General features: G+C 39.7%; 1 protein-coding gene across 12 annotated transcripts in view; it reads right to left on the bottom strand.

The window, feature by feature from the left end:
* The window catches only part of EHBP1 (EH domain binding protein 1), a 204,976-nt gene that overhangs the window by 174,029 nt on the left and 17,494 nt on the right, over positions 1-13,453 (bottom strand). For all 12 annotated transcript variants that reach the window (XM_071424399.1, XM_071424450.1, XM_071424418.1 and 9 more), the window contains exon 3: positions 2,493-2,550. In XM_071424399.1, coding sequence (XP_071280500.1) covers positions 2,493-2,550 — 58 coding nt within the window. The remainder of the gene's footprint in view (positions 1-2,492; positions 2,551-13,453) is intronic.

Here is a 13,453-nt window from a genome sequence, read left to right as displayed (position 1 = left end):
TGGAAACCCACAAAAACAAGGGCTTCAAAGGACATCAAGAACTCAGCTTTCAGCTCAATGGCATTTTAAAATTGTATCAGTTAGAGCAGGCATTCCAGTGCTCATCCAGAGCTCCATCTTCCAGTTGCACGACATTTTTGCTTAATACATCTCTTGTACTTTCCCAGTACAAAAGAGACACAGAGCTACTGGAGAGCATCCAATGGGCCATGTTTGTGAGCTTGTGAACTATCTGCTGATGATATGCCTCATTAATGATCTGAAAAGTTCAAAAAACATAACCTCCAAAAAACTCTTCACAACATCTTTACAGTAAGGTAAAACCTCATCCCTCCCTTCCACCCTCCCAAGAAGCTGAAAAACAGACAATTATTAATGCTTTGTACTCACTGAACCCAGTGTCCACCAAAAATAAAATAAGAGGAAATATTCATTTGACTTGCTTCCAGTAAAGCAATTAGATGAAACAAGTATGTTGAATAAAGTATTTTACTGGCAGGATGACTAAGAGATCAAGAACATTTATTGATCTACAGTTTTTGACCCAAACAGCTCAAGTCACATCAGCTACCAAAGCTTTAAAATTAACTCTAGGCTCTGCCCAGGTTTCAGGGCCACTCAGCCTCTTCCAAAGTACCTTTGTGGGATCTTAATAAACATGACTTAGTCAGCCAAACACTTGTCTGAGTCTCAGGTTTAAACCTGCCAGTTTATCCAAGAGTTGCTTCTACTGCCTGGTGACCAAAAATGAGGACATATCATGGAACTTTATGGCCCAGCTGAAAAAAACCTTCAAGCCCAAAAGGCTAAGCTAATGCCAGAAAATCCTCTTGCCTCAGGGAAATGCTGTCATTTGGATTCTATAAAATGACAGGCAGAAACCCATCAGTTCACAAAGCCATGCTGGACTTCTGTTACAGTTTCTCTTTCTGAAGGTATTCTGAATCCCAACAAAGCAGTCATTTATGCCAATTACTTTGTTTTCCACGAAGCTTTTAAGAGTTACAAAGCTTGTGCAAGCCTTGCATTTACCGTTTGATATAACTTTTATCTCTCTGTGCAACAGAAACTAAATTAAATTAATACAGAGAAGTTGTCATAGGGTGAGCCACAACAGACATCAGTTAGTGACATCAGCACTTACTGCCTAGATACACACCGTGCTATAAATTCAAAGGAACTTGACTTAGTTGATGTTTCAGTGGAACAGGAATAGTCTGACTGGCTTTGCTGAAGAGTATGGAACAGGAACAGGTACCAGACTGAGCTCACACCCTTGTTTACTCATCAGGTAACACCTTTGGGTTTTCATAACCTCAAGCAGAATATTGGATGCACAACATCTAGTTGTGCAGTCAGGAACCAGTCTTTATCTAAAACAGCCTAGAATAGCTTATACCTCAAGTTAAAAGACAAAATACAACAAATATGCATAACAATCAGAAAAAAAGGTCAGAAAAAGAGGAGTACCAGTAAAATATAAACCCAAAACATCTCCTGAGCAGGGTAGAAAACTGTGTATCATATTTTATAAATATTTAAGTTCTTCAGCAAAATTATTTCAAGATATCTTCTCTATCATGAATACCTCTCTCCCTATTAGAGAGTTCTTTGAAACATCATTTTGCATTATATGAATACATAAACAAAACAGAAGTTTATACCATCATTTTTTTAACTGAAGTGTCAAAGAATTATAAGTTCCAAAATTTCCTCTCTGACAAGATCATTTGCCATAAATCCAACCAGGCTAAGAGGCCACAAGGGGAAAGGCAATGAGGGAATGAGCAAGTAAGACCAAATCATCTCAAAGAGAAGAGGAGATGCTCCTGGGAAGGGAGGAAAACATCATGCATCCCTGTCCCCATGAAAGACAAACTTTATCAGTGTCCAGAGACTGGAGAGACTTCACTCAGAGCTTCCCATTCCTCAGGCTACCAAGTTATTAGTCATGAAACACAAATTTACAGGTTTGCCCACAGTGATTGTATAAGTAAGATGTAAATATATACTTTAAAGATGCACTGCTGGGCTGAAAGACCCTGCTTTTATTCTTTTTTATTTGTAGCATTTCAGGTTGTGAAATAGCCTCTTATTCAGGCTTTATCTGCCTATTGCAGGGATGTCAGATTCTTTATTACTTTTTCTTTAATTAGTTGTTTGGGGTTTTTTTAATACACTTCTAGTAGAGAAACCGATTCTCCTTTCTAATTAGGTGTAGCAATTAATAACTGAATTGAACTGACTGTGATACAATTCTGCTAAACAAATGACCAAAGCTGAAATCAGAGTTAAGAGTTCCCATAAATTAGCACTGACATCAACAGCAGTTTATTTGAACTTTATGGATAAACTGAATTAAAAAGAAAAGTCAATGACTAAAATATTTCTCATTTATTTATTTGGCTGCTCCCCACATTTAGCAAAACAGTCCCTCAAACCACTGACCCTGTTTGTCACTCAAGTTGGGACTTATTAATGAATCAACTAACCTTAGAGGATTTTCTTCTGCTTCTTCTTGTCCAAACCACCACTAGTTTATCTGGCTGCCTGTTGAAGATAAGGAAAAAACAGCTTAATATACAACAAGATCAATATGTAAACAGTTTATATTAAAACTCTTGCAACACGTAATGACATCCTTAGTGGATAACATGCTCTCTTAAAAATAGCTCATCTAAAGACCACTCTCAGCATCAGCCATTTAACAGGAAAAATAATGTGTATTTATAGAGACAGGTTGTCCTCCAGTCCACCCAGTAATGTCATCATTATCCTCCTGCTCTTCTTGCCTGTGGACGTTTCCCCAGAGCCAGCAGCACATGTGAGCAAAAACTCTTCCATGGGGCAGAGAACAGGATCCAGACTCACAGACACCTTAGAAACATTCCAGTACCCAAAATAAACATTAATGCAAATTCTAGCTTTAATTTCTATGCAGATATATTGAAAAGTTATTTCTAAGTAGCAAAGAAAGCAGGTAATTTCACTTTTTCTTACACAAAGGATTATTTTTCTACTTGAATAACACAAAGAACAAGAGAATCAAGTCCTGTATTGCTCCTCAAAATCTCCTTAGACAACGACAGGTAAATCAGCACTTCCTCAACTTATACTCCAAAGGACAAACATACTGAAAATTAGTGTGGTTTCCCAAGCAATTGTTTATTTGATATTTGCAATGAATGTAGATAGAAACCTCAATAAACAACCCTTCCAGTACAAATTATTTTCTCTTCAAATTTCTTAGGAGTTATTTATTGGTTAACAGTTTACCCTTATTATATCTACCTCATTGGTTTTACAGTTGTGTCTGAGTGATTTTTGACACTGACTTAACTTCCAGACTTCCCATCCTCCCGCCATGAGACACTTCCCATTGTATGATGACCACACTTCTGGTCCCACTTCCAGACCTATAAAACTCTTCTGCAGATTCCTGACACCATTCCAGCTTTGTTTTCTGGCTGATGACCTGAATTCCATCATGAAGCCCAGCTGCAAATCCACCCACAAAGGATTTTCAATAGAGTCTACATCTCCACTTAAAAATACTTAAACTGCATATGCAACTCTGCCTGGAAAAAAATTGCTACTCAGATTTTTGAGACACCAGTGTAAGAATCCTTGCATTTCTAAAGCCAACAGCAAAACAAATCAGAGTGGGGGAAAATGGGTGTAGCCAAGAAAAAGTCAAGACACAATACATTCAAATCATGATTAAAAGATGCACCCAAAATCTCCCACACAACTATTCTGAGTAAAGGCAGTGTTCCCACTGCTGTTTCATCACAGGCAGACTACCTACTTAATAACTAACTTTTCAAATGAAACCCCAACTGGTTTAATAATCATTTTAGGCACTGAAGTGCTGGCCATATTTCCTTTCATACATACTTTTCCATTGAGCTGTTGATCATTTCTGCACGTTACAATAAAAGCAATACCTCACCCATGATTCACATTTAAACCCCACCAGAACTAAAGCTCTCCCAAAAAACTGAGCTACAGGCAGATCCTGCAAAGGAAATGAGGACACAAGATTTGCTTGGCTTGTTTTTTTTTTATTGAAAGTGAAATAATCTGTATTTTAAAGTGTAAATTCACTCAGCCTGTTGGATTTCAAAGCTCTTTGCTCACTTGGTGGTGGGTTCTCATCTTTGGCTTAGAGCAGCACCAGCCCCTTTGATGGGAACTGTGTTCATGCCACCAGGAAAAAACAACACACCCCTAAGCAAAGCAATCCAAACCCACACCAGCAACATTTCCCAGTCCTGAGGAACTCCCTCTGCCAGGAATATACAGAAAATGCACCAACATGAAAAAGCCAATTAAAGTTTTAATTCAGGCTGAGAGGACCAAGCCATGCTGATGGACAAGCAGGAGCAGCATTTCCTCCCCTCACTTCCCTCACCAATATATTTATTTTGTTAAGTACTGAGCACAATTCGCTCCTTCAGCTTCAAGTATGAGAGAAATTCACATCCAGAGGTATTTACCAAAAAAAAAAAAAAAAACCAAAAAAACACCAAGGAAGGTCACCACAATATGGAAAATTTAGCAAAATGGAATGGGATGGGATGAGAAGGGAAGAAAATATCCCAAAGCACGAGTGTCCTCTCTCTGTACACCACATGAAACCTAACAAAAAGCATAGCAGTTCTTCTAAGGGATTTTCTTCAAGGAAGTCACAAATCCAACAATTCTGAAATATCTTCATAGAACTGCTTGACTAACAAAACCAAGAGCAACCTTTCCTCCCACAATCTGTTCCTCGCTCTCCTATGGCAATATACTTCTAGAAGAAAAAGCCCAGCTCATATTTTAATCAGCAATTTTGCATTCAAGGTTATTAATGACATCTCAGTGCTAGGAAATGGCCAATATCACATAATGCACATTGCTAATTGAAAGCATTAGGTAGTATTTCCTACTTCAGACTTCTCCCCTCCTTTAACATCATAAACCTCAGCTGCTCATTAGTCAATAACCAAAGCAAACAAAACCACCCCTGAAGAATTAGTCTGGAGACCAGTTTTAGTATCCTTTATGAGTTTACTTATTGAACTTGGATATCATTCCAAATACAAAATCCACAATGCTGCAAGCTGAACAAATGCTAACAGTCAGCAATAAAAAATAATAATAATTTCCTGTGCTGCATAAATGACATTTCTCATTTATTTAAACCCAGCAGCTTTTAGTCAGTCACTTATTCAGCAATGCCAGTATGGCTAAAGCAAGGAATAACACACTGTTTACCTTAAGAGAATGGTTTTGGAGCAGGGGAAGAGAACTGGGTTTTACCTGGACACTACATTTCCCCACTAAGTAACTGCATCCATCTATCAATTCAACACCACTGACCTTTCAGCAGCAGTGTTTAATACTGTCCTGGAGCCTGCCACCACTGCCTTGGGGGTGCGGGGCACTTCCCACAAAGCAGCAGCACTTCCCTGGGAGGGGGAGCCAAAGGAAGCCATCAGCACTGGGACATCAGGGACTGCCAGTGGGAAAAGCATGGATCCAGTGGCAGGGGTTGAAGGACCCAGCTTGGATCCATAAGATCATATTTTATAGAACTTACCATAAACCCGTATTTGGTATTTACTTGTTACTGTGTGGTTCACAAAAAAACTATTCCTGAAGAAAGGCAATTCATAGTAGTAAACTTATTTTATTATTTACAAGTGAAACTTAGCAAAGAAGCAGGGAAGATTGATTTCAAAGTTTGTGGCTCAGAAAAAGAGATTAATCTCTGCCCTGCATACTAAACAATTAAACTGGGATCCAAAATACAGATTTATAAAACACTTTTAATTCAAAACCAAGCCTGCTTTTCCTATTAGATGGAAACAATGATTTTGGTACATTCCATTTTCCCACTGAAACAACCAATTTTTAAAAAATATTAAAAAAAAAAAGAAGATAAATACTGGAATCAAACTTTGCCATATCCACAGCTATTAAATAATGTAATAAAAACATTCTGCATACTGGAAAAAACTGACATCTGATCAGCACCTCATACACTGCAAATTTTACTGATTGAAAGGCAGTTGTGCAAGATTCAAGGTCTTCTGCGGGCTGGTCTGACCATTCTAGGAAGTGTTTGGCACAATATTTTGATTACAGAACTCTCCAAACATCACTTGTAAAAGAAGGACATGAAAGGTATCAGTCTCCTGTGAACTCTTGTTTTGTAAACCCTTGAGCAGAAGCTGATAACATATTAGACATATTTCTCCACTAAACTTACTGTTCAATGACAAAAAGCTAGAGAAGTCTTGGGGTTAGAATCAGTTGTTGGAAAGAACTGAAAATGCACTTAACTTTAATTCAGACCACTGAAGCCAACAGCAAAACCAGTGATTAACAACCTTTTGGTGAAGGGTGGGAAAGCAGGTAACAGGATTTCTTAGTAGAAAGGTACCACTACATTTCAAAACACTCAATAATTGTTAAATGCCTGAAAGGTAGAAGGTACCTTTTCTGTATGTACCCCACACGGTACAGCCTTGCATGTTTGTTTTGGCATCAAACTGCCTAAGTGTTGGGTTTTGTCTTCCCCTCTCCTTTTCTTTCTTTTTCAGCTGAGCTGTTTTATTTTTACTATGTTTGATTTGAACTGCATTAATTAGTATGGGCTGCTAGATTACTCTTGTGAAGCAAGCTTAAAAGAGTATAATTAATAAGAGAAGGAGCAGTGTTAGCACAATAGCATGCAGATGCACCTATTGAAGGATAAAAATAATTACTTAAGGACTAATGTCAAAGTACTTCTGATAAGAATTTTTTTTCATAACCTTTTGTCCCTTCTGCATTGTGCATCCCAGCATGCCATGCACAATTTCCATCCATTAGGGACCAATCCTCCCACCCCACTAGCACACAGCTTTCTACGTGGCTGCTGAAACGCCAACAAGGCTCTCTAATGGTCTCTTAAAAATAAATGTGGTTGGTTCTACAGCACCATTAATTTGGGATGAACGTTGCTTTTCCTCATTTTACAGCTAATTACTTTGAAAAGCACTCTTTACAGTGCAGTCTTCTGCACTAGGTCCTGCCCTATTGCCATGTATTACCATTAGCCAAGGAACTAATCAGGCCACAGCCTTTCACGAGCCTTGTACTGAGGTTTTTTCCCCTCAGAGTTTCCTGTTGGTCACCATCAATGAAATTTCACAGCTGCCTACAGCTGCGTGCAGGAAGTGCAGTCAGGTACTGCCAATGCTTTAAACAGGCCCAGAGACACTGGAGGAATGATGTCAGGCATTGATGCATTTGCCAAATGAGCCCTCTTGCTGAGTGCAGGTACAGCACTGATTGCAAAAGCCAGAGACATTAAAAGAATAAAATGTAGTGCAGGTAAAACCCCTCTGAGATAATTATACGATGAAGTACATTACAAGAGAAAGTTGTGTATTTCAGGAAGGGGCTTGGGGTCTTCTTCCCCACCTCACCTTAACTTCCATGGTGGAAGTTAAAAGACTCCTGGGTAAGGCCTGTGCCATCCCACAGAGTTATGTCAGACTATCGGAGCATTCTCTCAACACAACTTATTCTGGACTATGCACCAAGCCCCTAAAAGAAGGCAGAGTTTGCTCTTCTATTATTAAAACCATTCAGTAGTTTTAGCAAGCCTCAGAAATTTCAAAAGAGAAATCATTAAAACAGGGAAAGCAAGAGGACATCACACCTGAATTCCATCCACCTTCACGTCTTCACTTTCTAACACAGAAAATTCCTCCATTTCTTCCCACCAGAGGTCTCTACAGATTTTTCCAACACTACACAAGCCCATTGAAAGACCTGAATTCAGCCTGTGAAGTGAATTTTCAATTTTTTAACACATCTGCTGCTAAACAGACTGGCCTCTACAAGACCTACATCTCAAGATTATGCTTTGCTTTTCAAAAGAAGCTCTAGTCTGGCTTTGCTTGGTTTATACAAAATAGGGGAAAAGCAAGACTCTGACCTATTTTACGAGTGCAGTCAGACCTATTGAATCTGCACAGTGTCTATTTGCAAGGCTGAGAGTGGAATGTGCAGTATGTACTGCTAGATTACTTGATTTTCTCAAACCAAACACAAATGAAGTTTGCAGGATGAGCTGAATTAAACAAAACCCAAGTTAATCTATTATTCAGAAAAAAGTGACAAGGGCAGATTTTATTTCATTTTTCAAAGAGTTATTGCAGCAAAAAAACCCTCTGCAGAACTATCTAGCAAAGTCTTGTCTTAAAGCTTTTAGCAACAGAATCTTACATTGCAGAATACACAAACTGACCCTAGTCTTCAGAAATTGGGTTCTTTACATCCTTTTGGCAGTAACACAAAGATGCCTTGACTAGTCCCTGAGTTTTAGGTCCCATCCAGCTGCTCTCCACGTGGAAGCTTTCTTTGCCTGGTCCAATTTAGCCCGGCTGTCAGCAGGAGGGGTTCAGTACTGCAGGATAAGGGCCATGCGGGTTCCTTATCTCACTCTGGCACAATCACAGACACTCCCCTTAGACAGACATCTACTCCAGCAGTGCTCAATCCACACATTTACCCCACACAGCCGTCCACACCAGAGCTCACAAACACCACCCAGCACTCCATACTTAATGATGCCTAAATAACCAGGAGCTGCTTCAGGAAAGCTTGATGGTGATACCAACCAGTCAGTTCTGTTCAGGCTGACTGGCAGGGAGGAGCACGGGCTGACAGGGCCATTCAGACAAACCTTGAATGGAAAGTGTTGCTTTACAGTGGAAAGTTCACAGGAAGGAGCTGCCATGAGCCAGATCTTTTTCAGATGCTTGATTTTCCTTTTTATGTTCTTTTGCCAGAATACCAGAATACTTGGTCTACGTTTTAACAGAAAAAAAAAAACAATGTTTTTTTAAAACCAAAAAAAAAAAAAAAGCTCTGTGTTTCAAGTTAGTAGGTTGCTCCTCCTGGGCAGAGCAGAGCAGGAACTCCACAAACCTGCCTGCACAGCCCGCCAGGGCCTGACCTGCTGTGAACTCACTGTGCTGATCTCCTTCCCTACAGAGCTGGGCCTGACAACTGCCACGTGAATAAACACAAAACAGCCAGGGAAAAAAAACCCCACTATTTCACCTCGGGCACAACAGTGCATTTCAACGCTGGCCTGAGAAGGTGAAGGGCCCGACCATGACCCTGCTCTGGAACCCAAATGCAGCCCCCCAGCACCTCCACATCCCGCTGGTCACCACTGCCCCTCTCCAGGTTCACTGTGCCATAGGACAGTAAAACAGATCAGTGACAGGAATCCAGAAACAGTTCTAGCAAACTGGGCAAGGAATTTTGAATTCCAATTCCATCTCCTGTCCTCACTGACTATACAGCATCCAGAAAATGTCAAGACAGACACTGAGCAGCATTAACCCTCCCTTTTAGTCCTACTCATACTTCTACCTACAGACCAAAAATAATTTCTATACAATAATGTATGTGCATTACTGAGGATGCCCAATTGAGTGTTATCCCTTCTTATTTTGAAGCACTAAAGTATAACTGCTAGGTGCGTTCTCATGATAAGAAGTATTAATAAAAAAATAACTACAATGAAACTCTTTGACTGACAAATGCTGCCTGAAACATAGTTTCAGCCCATCAAAAATGCCCACATAAACCATACTTTTTGTACTAAAAACATGCAAGAGACTTTTTGGCACACCATTGTCAATTTTAATCTGACCCTATTCCCTTTTGCATAATTTATTTCTGTGTCAAATAGCATTCAAAGAGAAGGCTTTACTGGTTTTCAGTCTGCAAAAACCAGAGATTAGAAATTATTTTCCTGTCTTTCCCGCAGAACAAAAAATTGTATCTTGCACCAAAACCACAGTTTCAGGAACATCAGCTATTCACAACAGACACTTCCTTCTCCAATTTGTCTAAAATATTTAAGAAATTCCGCATAGCCTACCATGAGCAATTAAAGAGGATGATCTCTGCTGCTCTTACTGCCTGGGCAAGCTTGACATTTACACACAGATATATGAACAAAGGTTTATACTCCTGTTCCACAGAAATTCCAATATCCACATTAGGACTCAGACAAAGCAAGTTTCAGAAGCTACAGTGCATTAATGCCTCCATCCTCCTCTTCTGCTTGCTATCCATGGACACATCCCAAAGAAGATTACAGTTCTGCAAAAGCAAGAGCAGAAGAATCTGGCACCATGTGTCTTTTAAAGCTCCCTTCCAAACCAACAGCACCAGGGTTTTGTTTGCTTTTATTGCTTAAGAGTATGTTTTAGATTACACAGAGCAACTTCTACCATTTGAAGATGCACAGAAATTGTGAACCTACTAAAAGCTTCTGAAGTGAGCAGCATGGGTGGAATGGTACCAGTTAATAGAATTTGTCTGGAAGAGAAAATTCCTACCACCATCTCAGGTGCCCAGATTATGGAACTGAGATGGTTATACGAGCCAGAAAAAAAAAAAAAAAAAAGGCTGATACCTACAAAAACCCAAATGACACACAGCAGTCTGCCTCTGATACTTGCAAGATTGAAAAGCTTGGATAAATGCTTGAATATACAAAGACAGCACAAACTCTGGTGTGACACAGAACCCCACAGAAGATTGTAGCCTAACACACGCATTCAGTAAACTGAGGGGCAGATTCCTGGTAAGCTGTGTCCATGCCACAGGAGCAGTGTGGAAGGGCTGGTGTGATACAAACTCATATTTAGTCTTGCAAATGATCACTCTACTGAGCCCTAAATTAATCCATATTTATTTTGAGACATAGGCACTCCTGGCTCATGCAGAGTGAGCTCCCCAATTAAAGCTTCCTCATCTGTCAGCAGCCTCCTTTTGCTTTTGCAAATTAGTATCACAAGGAGGAAAAAAAAAAAGGAGGGGGGTGGAGAGTGCCTAGTGAAACCATGGCATGCTGTGCTAGCTCCTTGTCCCTGTCACTGCCCAGGAGATCAGACTTTGCAAATATTGCCAGGTGCTCTCAGCCACAACTACAAGAGAGATGACATCAAGCAGTATGAACCCGCTTTTGGGGGAGGAAGGATGGGATCCTGAACTGCTTTCTCTGCCCTGATTCTGGCATCCCCTGTACGAACAATCAGGACAGAATCACCTGCTTTCAGCAAAGCACTCAGTTCCTGGGAGGAACACTCCTGGAAACAACACACCTTTCTGCCACCCTCCAGGGGCACAAAACCAGAACATTTCATCAACTGCAATAATGCACTGGCTACTGCAAATCTCTGAAGCAGGCACAGCCTCAAAACACCACAGAGAAACACAAGAACCTCGCACTGAAACATAGGCCCCAACCAAAGTCACACATTTACACAGCAAGCAAAACAAAAAAAACCCCAGAGCCTCAACTGACCTCATGTTCTCCAAGCTTAGTGAGACTGTCAAAATGTAAAAATTGAGAATGAGCCAACGTGGCAAATTTAGCAGCAGTAAGCTATATGTAGATGTTGTCAACATCAAAGCTATGATTTTCCTGCACGTTGATGAAAAATTTACTAGATTTACAAAATTTTTGTATGTGGTTTCCAGGGAAATGAAAATTGCCATGATCATTTCCCTTGAGACGCCCCATTCCATGTTGGTGACCTTTCAAAAGCTGTTTTAAGATGGAGATGTGGACATAAGAAGTAAAATTATTCAATCAGTATTTGCAGCTAAATAACTGTTCCAAAGACTGCAAAATTAGAATGATTCTTCCTCTTCTAGCTCAATCTGTTTAAGTTGTTACACTGCTTCCAAGCTGCTTCCTGAAACAAAAGCTGCCACTTCTGATTACAGAAGTCAATCTCAAAAACAACACAGATTATTCCCATTTACAGCTCAACAGTTCTTTGTGCGCCCAAAGTCTAAAAATTTGTATCATTTTTAGGAAGTTGAAACTGACCAAGCCTTTTAATTAATGCCCTCAAATAACACCCATGGCTTATATCCAGCAGCAAGTATTGGCTAATAAAAAAGGTATGTTAACTCATGGATACTTCAGACAAAGCAAAATCTCCTGCCTACATTAAGGGCTTGATATAGCAAAAAATAAACCAAAACCAAAAATGAGAAAAAAAAAAACCACCAAAAAATACCCTCAACCTAACTGAAAGACCTCTATTTCTATTTTGAAATGTAAAACAAGCAAACAAAAAAAAACTTACAGCTTTTAAAAACTGTAAAGTTTTTGAAATACAAACTTCACATTTTGCAACTACAATTGATGAAACATTGCTGTTCCAAGATTCAAAAACTCCCTAAGAACAGCAACAATTAAGGACCTAGACAGATTTTGCCAATAGCTGCTGCTTGTAAGATGCCTAGCAGCAATTTGAACTAGATTTTAACTATTAATTTCAAGATCAGCTAAACTGGGAAGTAACAGTATATTTATGCTGACTGCTTTAAGCATGACTTTCAGTTAGAAAAACAAACCTACAGTACCTACATTATAGCTGAATTCATGCTGATGCTGAAAACTCACAAAGAAATAGTACCTTTCAGCCAGATAGATTTTTCTGTTGGTATTTTTTAAAATAATCTTCCTATAAAATATTTTTCTGTTACAACTAGCTTTCACTCAAGTCAGGCGCTCCCAACAGAGCCTGGCAGCCCTTTGTCCCAGCATCCCTACAGAAGGAACTGAGTAGTGGTCCCTTGTATTTTTTTCAGTACACCAAACTGTACCCACTCTGGTTACTAACAACCACAAGGAGGACACTCCTCAAGGTCCTTTATATACCCAGAATTGTTGAGATTTGAGCTGCTAAAAATTAACACCATCCTATCCTTACTTACATTCCCAATGAAGACACATGGACACAAATATCAACTCCTTCAAATTTTTAACTGGAGACTGAGACAAAAGCCAGCCACTACCTTGGTTCCTGTGTTGCCTTCTCTCTTCTGTCTGTGCTGTCATGGTTGGTTTTCCATCTCAGCTTAAAACAGACAGAACCTGTACCTTTTCCATGCTATTGTGAAATGCCTGGTTGTGTTTTAGTCTGCTGGCTTCTTTACACAGCTGAAGGGCTGTGCCATGGGGTAGTTGTAAAGCAACATCTTCAGCCACAGAAGACGCCTGGGTGCTGGCCAGATTTTTCATTATGTGGATTTGATGTCTTGCAGGCTGGATTCCAGTCTTGTACCATTAAATGAGGCAAAGGGATCAAGAGACAGAGTACATACAGCTTAAAAGATTAAGTGTTTTGTCTCACCTTAGATTTCAATTTTAGTCTAATTCAAAAATTTTTTATCTATAAATACAAATGTGTCTGGTGTGTAAAGCAGTTCTCCTTGGAAGCAGAAAGGTGAATAAAAAGGGAAGCTAGACTGGTTTCTGGAGGAAAATATACTGTTAATCTGGCAAAGGGATGAGAGCCATCCACTGAAATTAAAAGAATGCCTCTCAAACCTACTGCAACACCTTGTTGTGCCAAGTCAGGAACAG

Source organism: Agelaius tricolor, unplaced genomic scaffold (assembly GCF_023055355.1).
Source record: "Agelaius tricolor isolate 1412-34295 unplaced genomic scaffold, bAgeTri1.0.p SCAF_1, whole genome shotgun sequence".
NCBI lineage: Eukaryota > Metazoa > Chordata > Aves > Passeriformes > Icteridae > Agelaius > Agelaius tricolor.
This window is presented reverse-complemented; position numbering and strand designations above follow the sequence as displayed.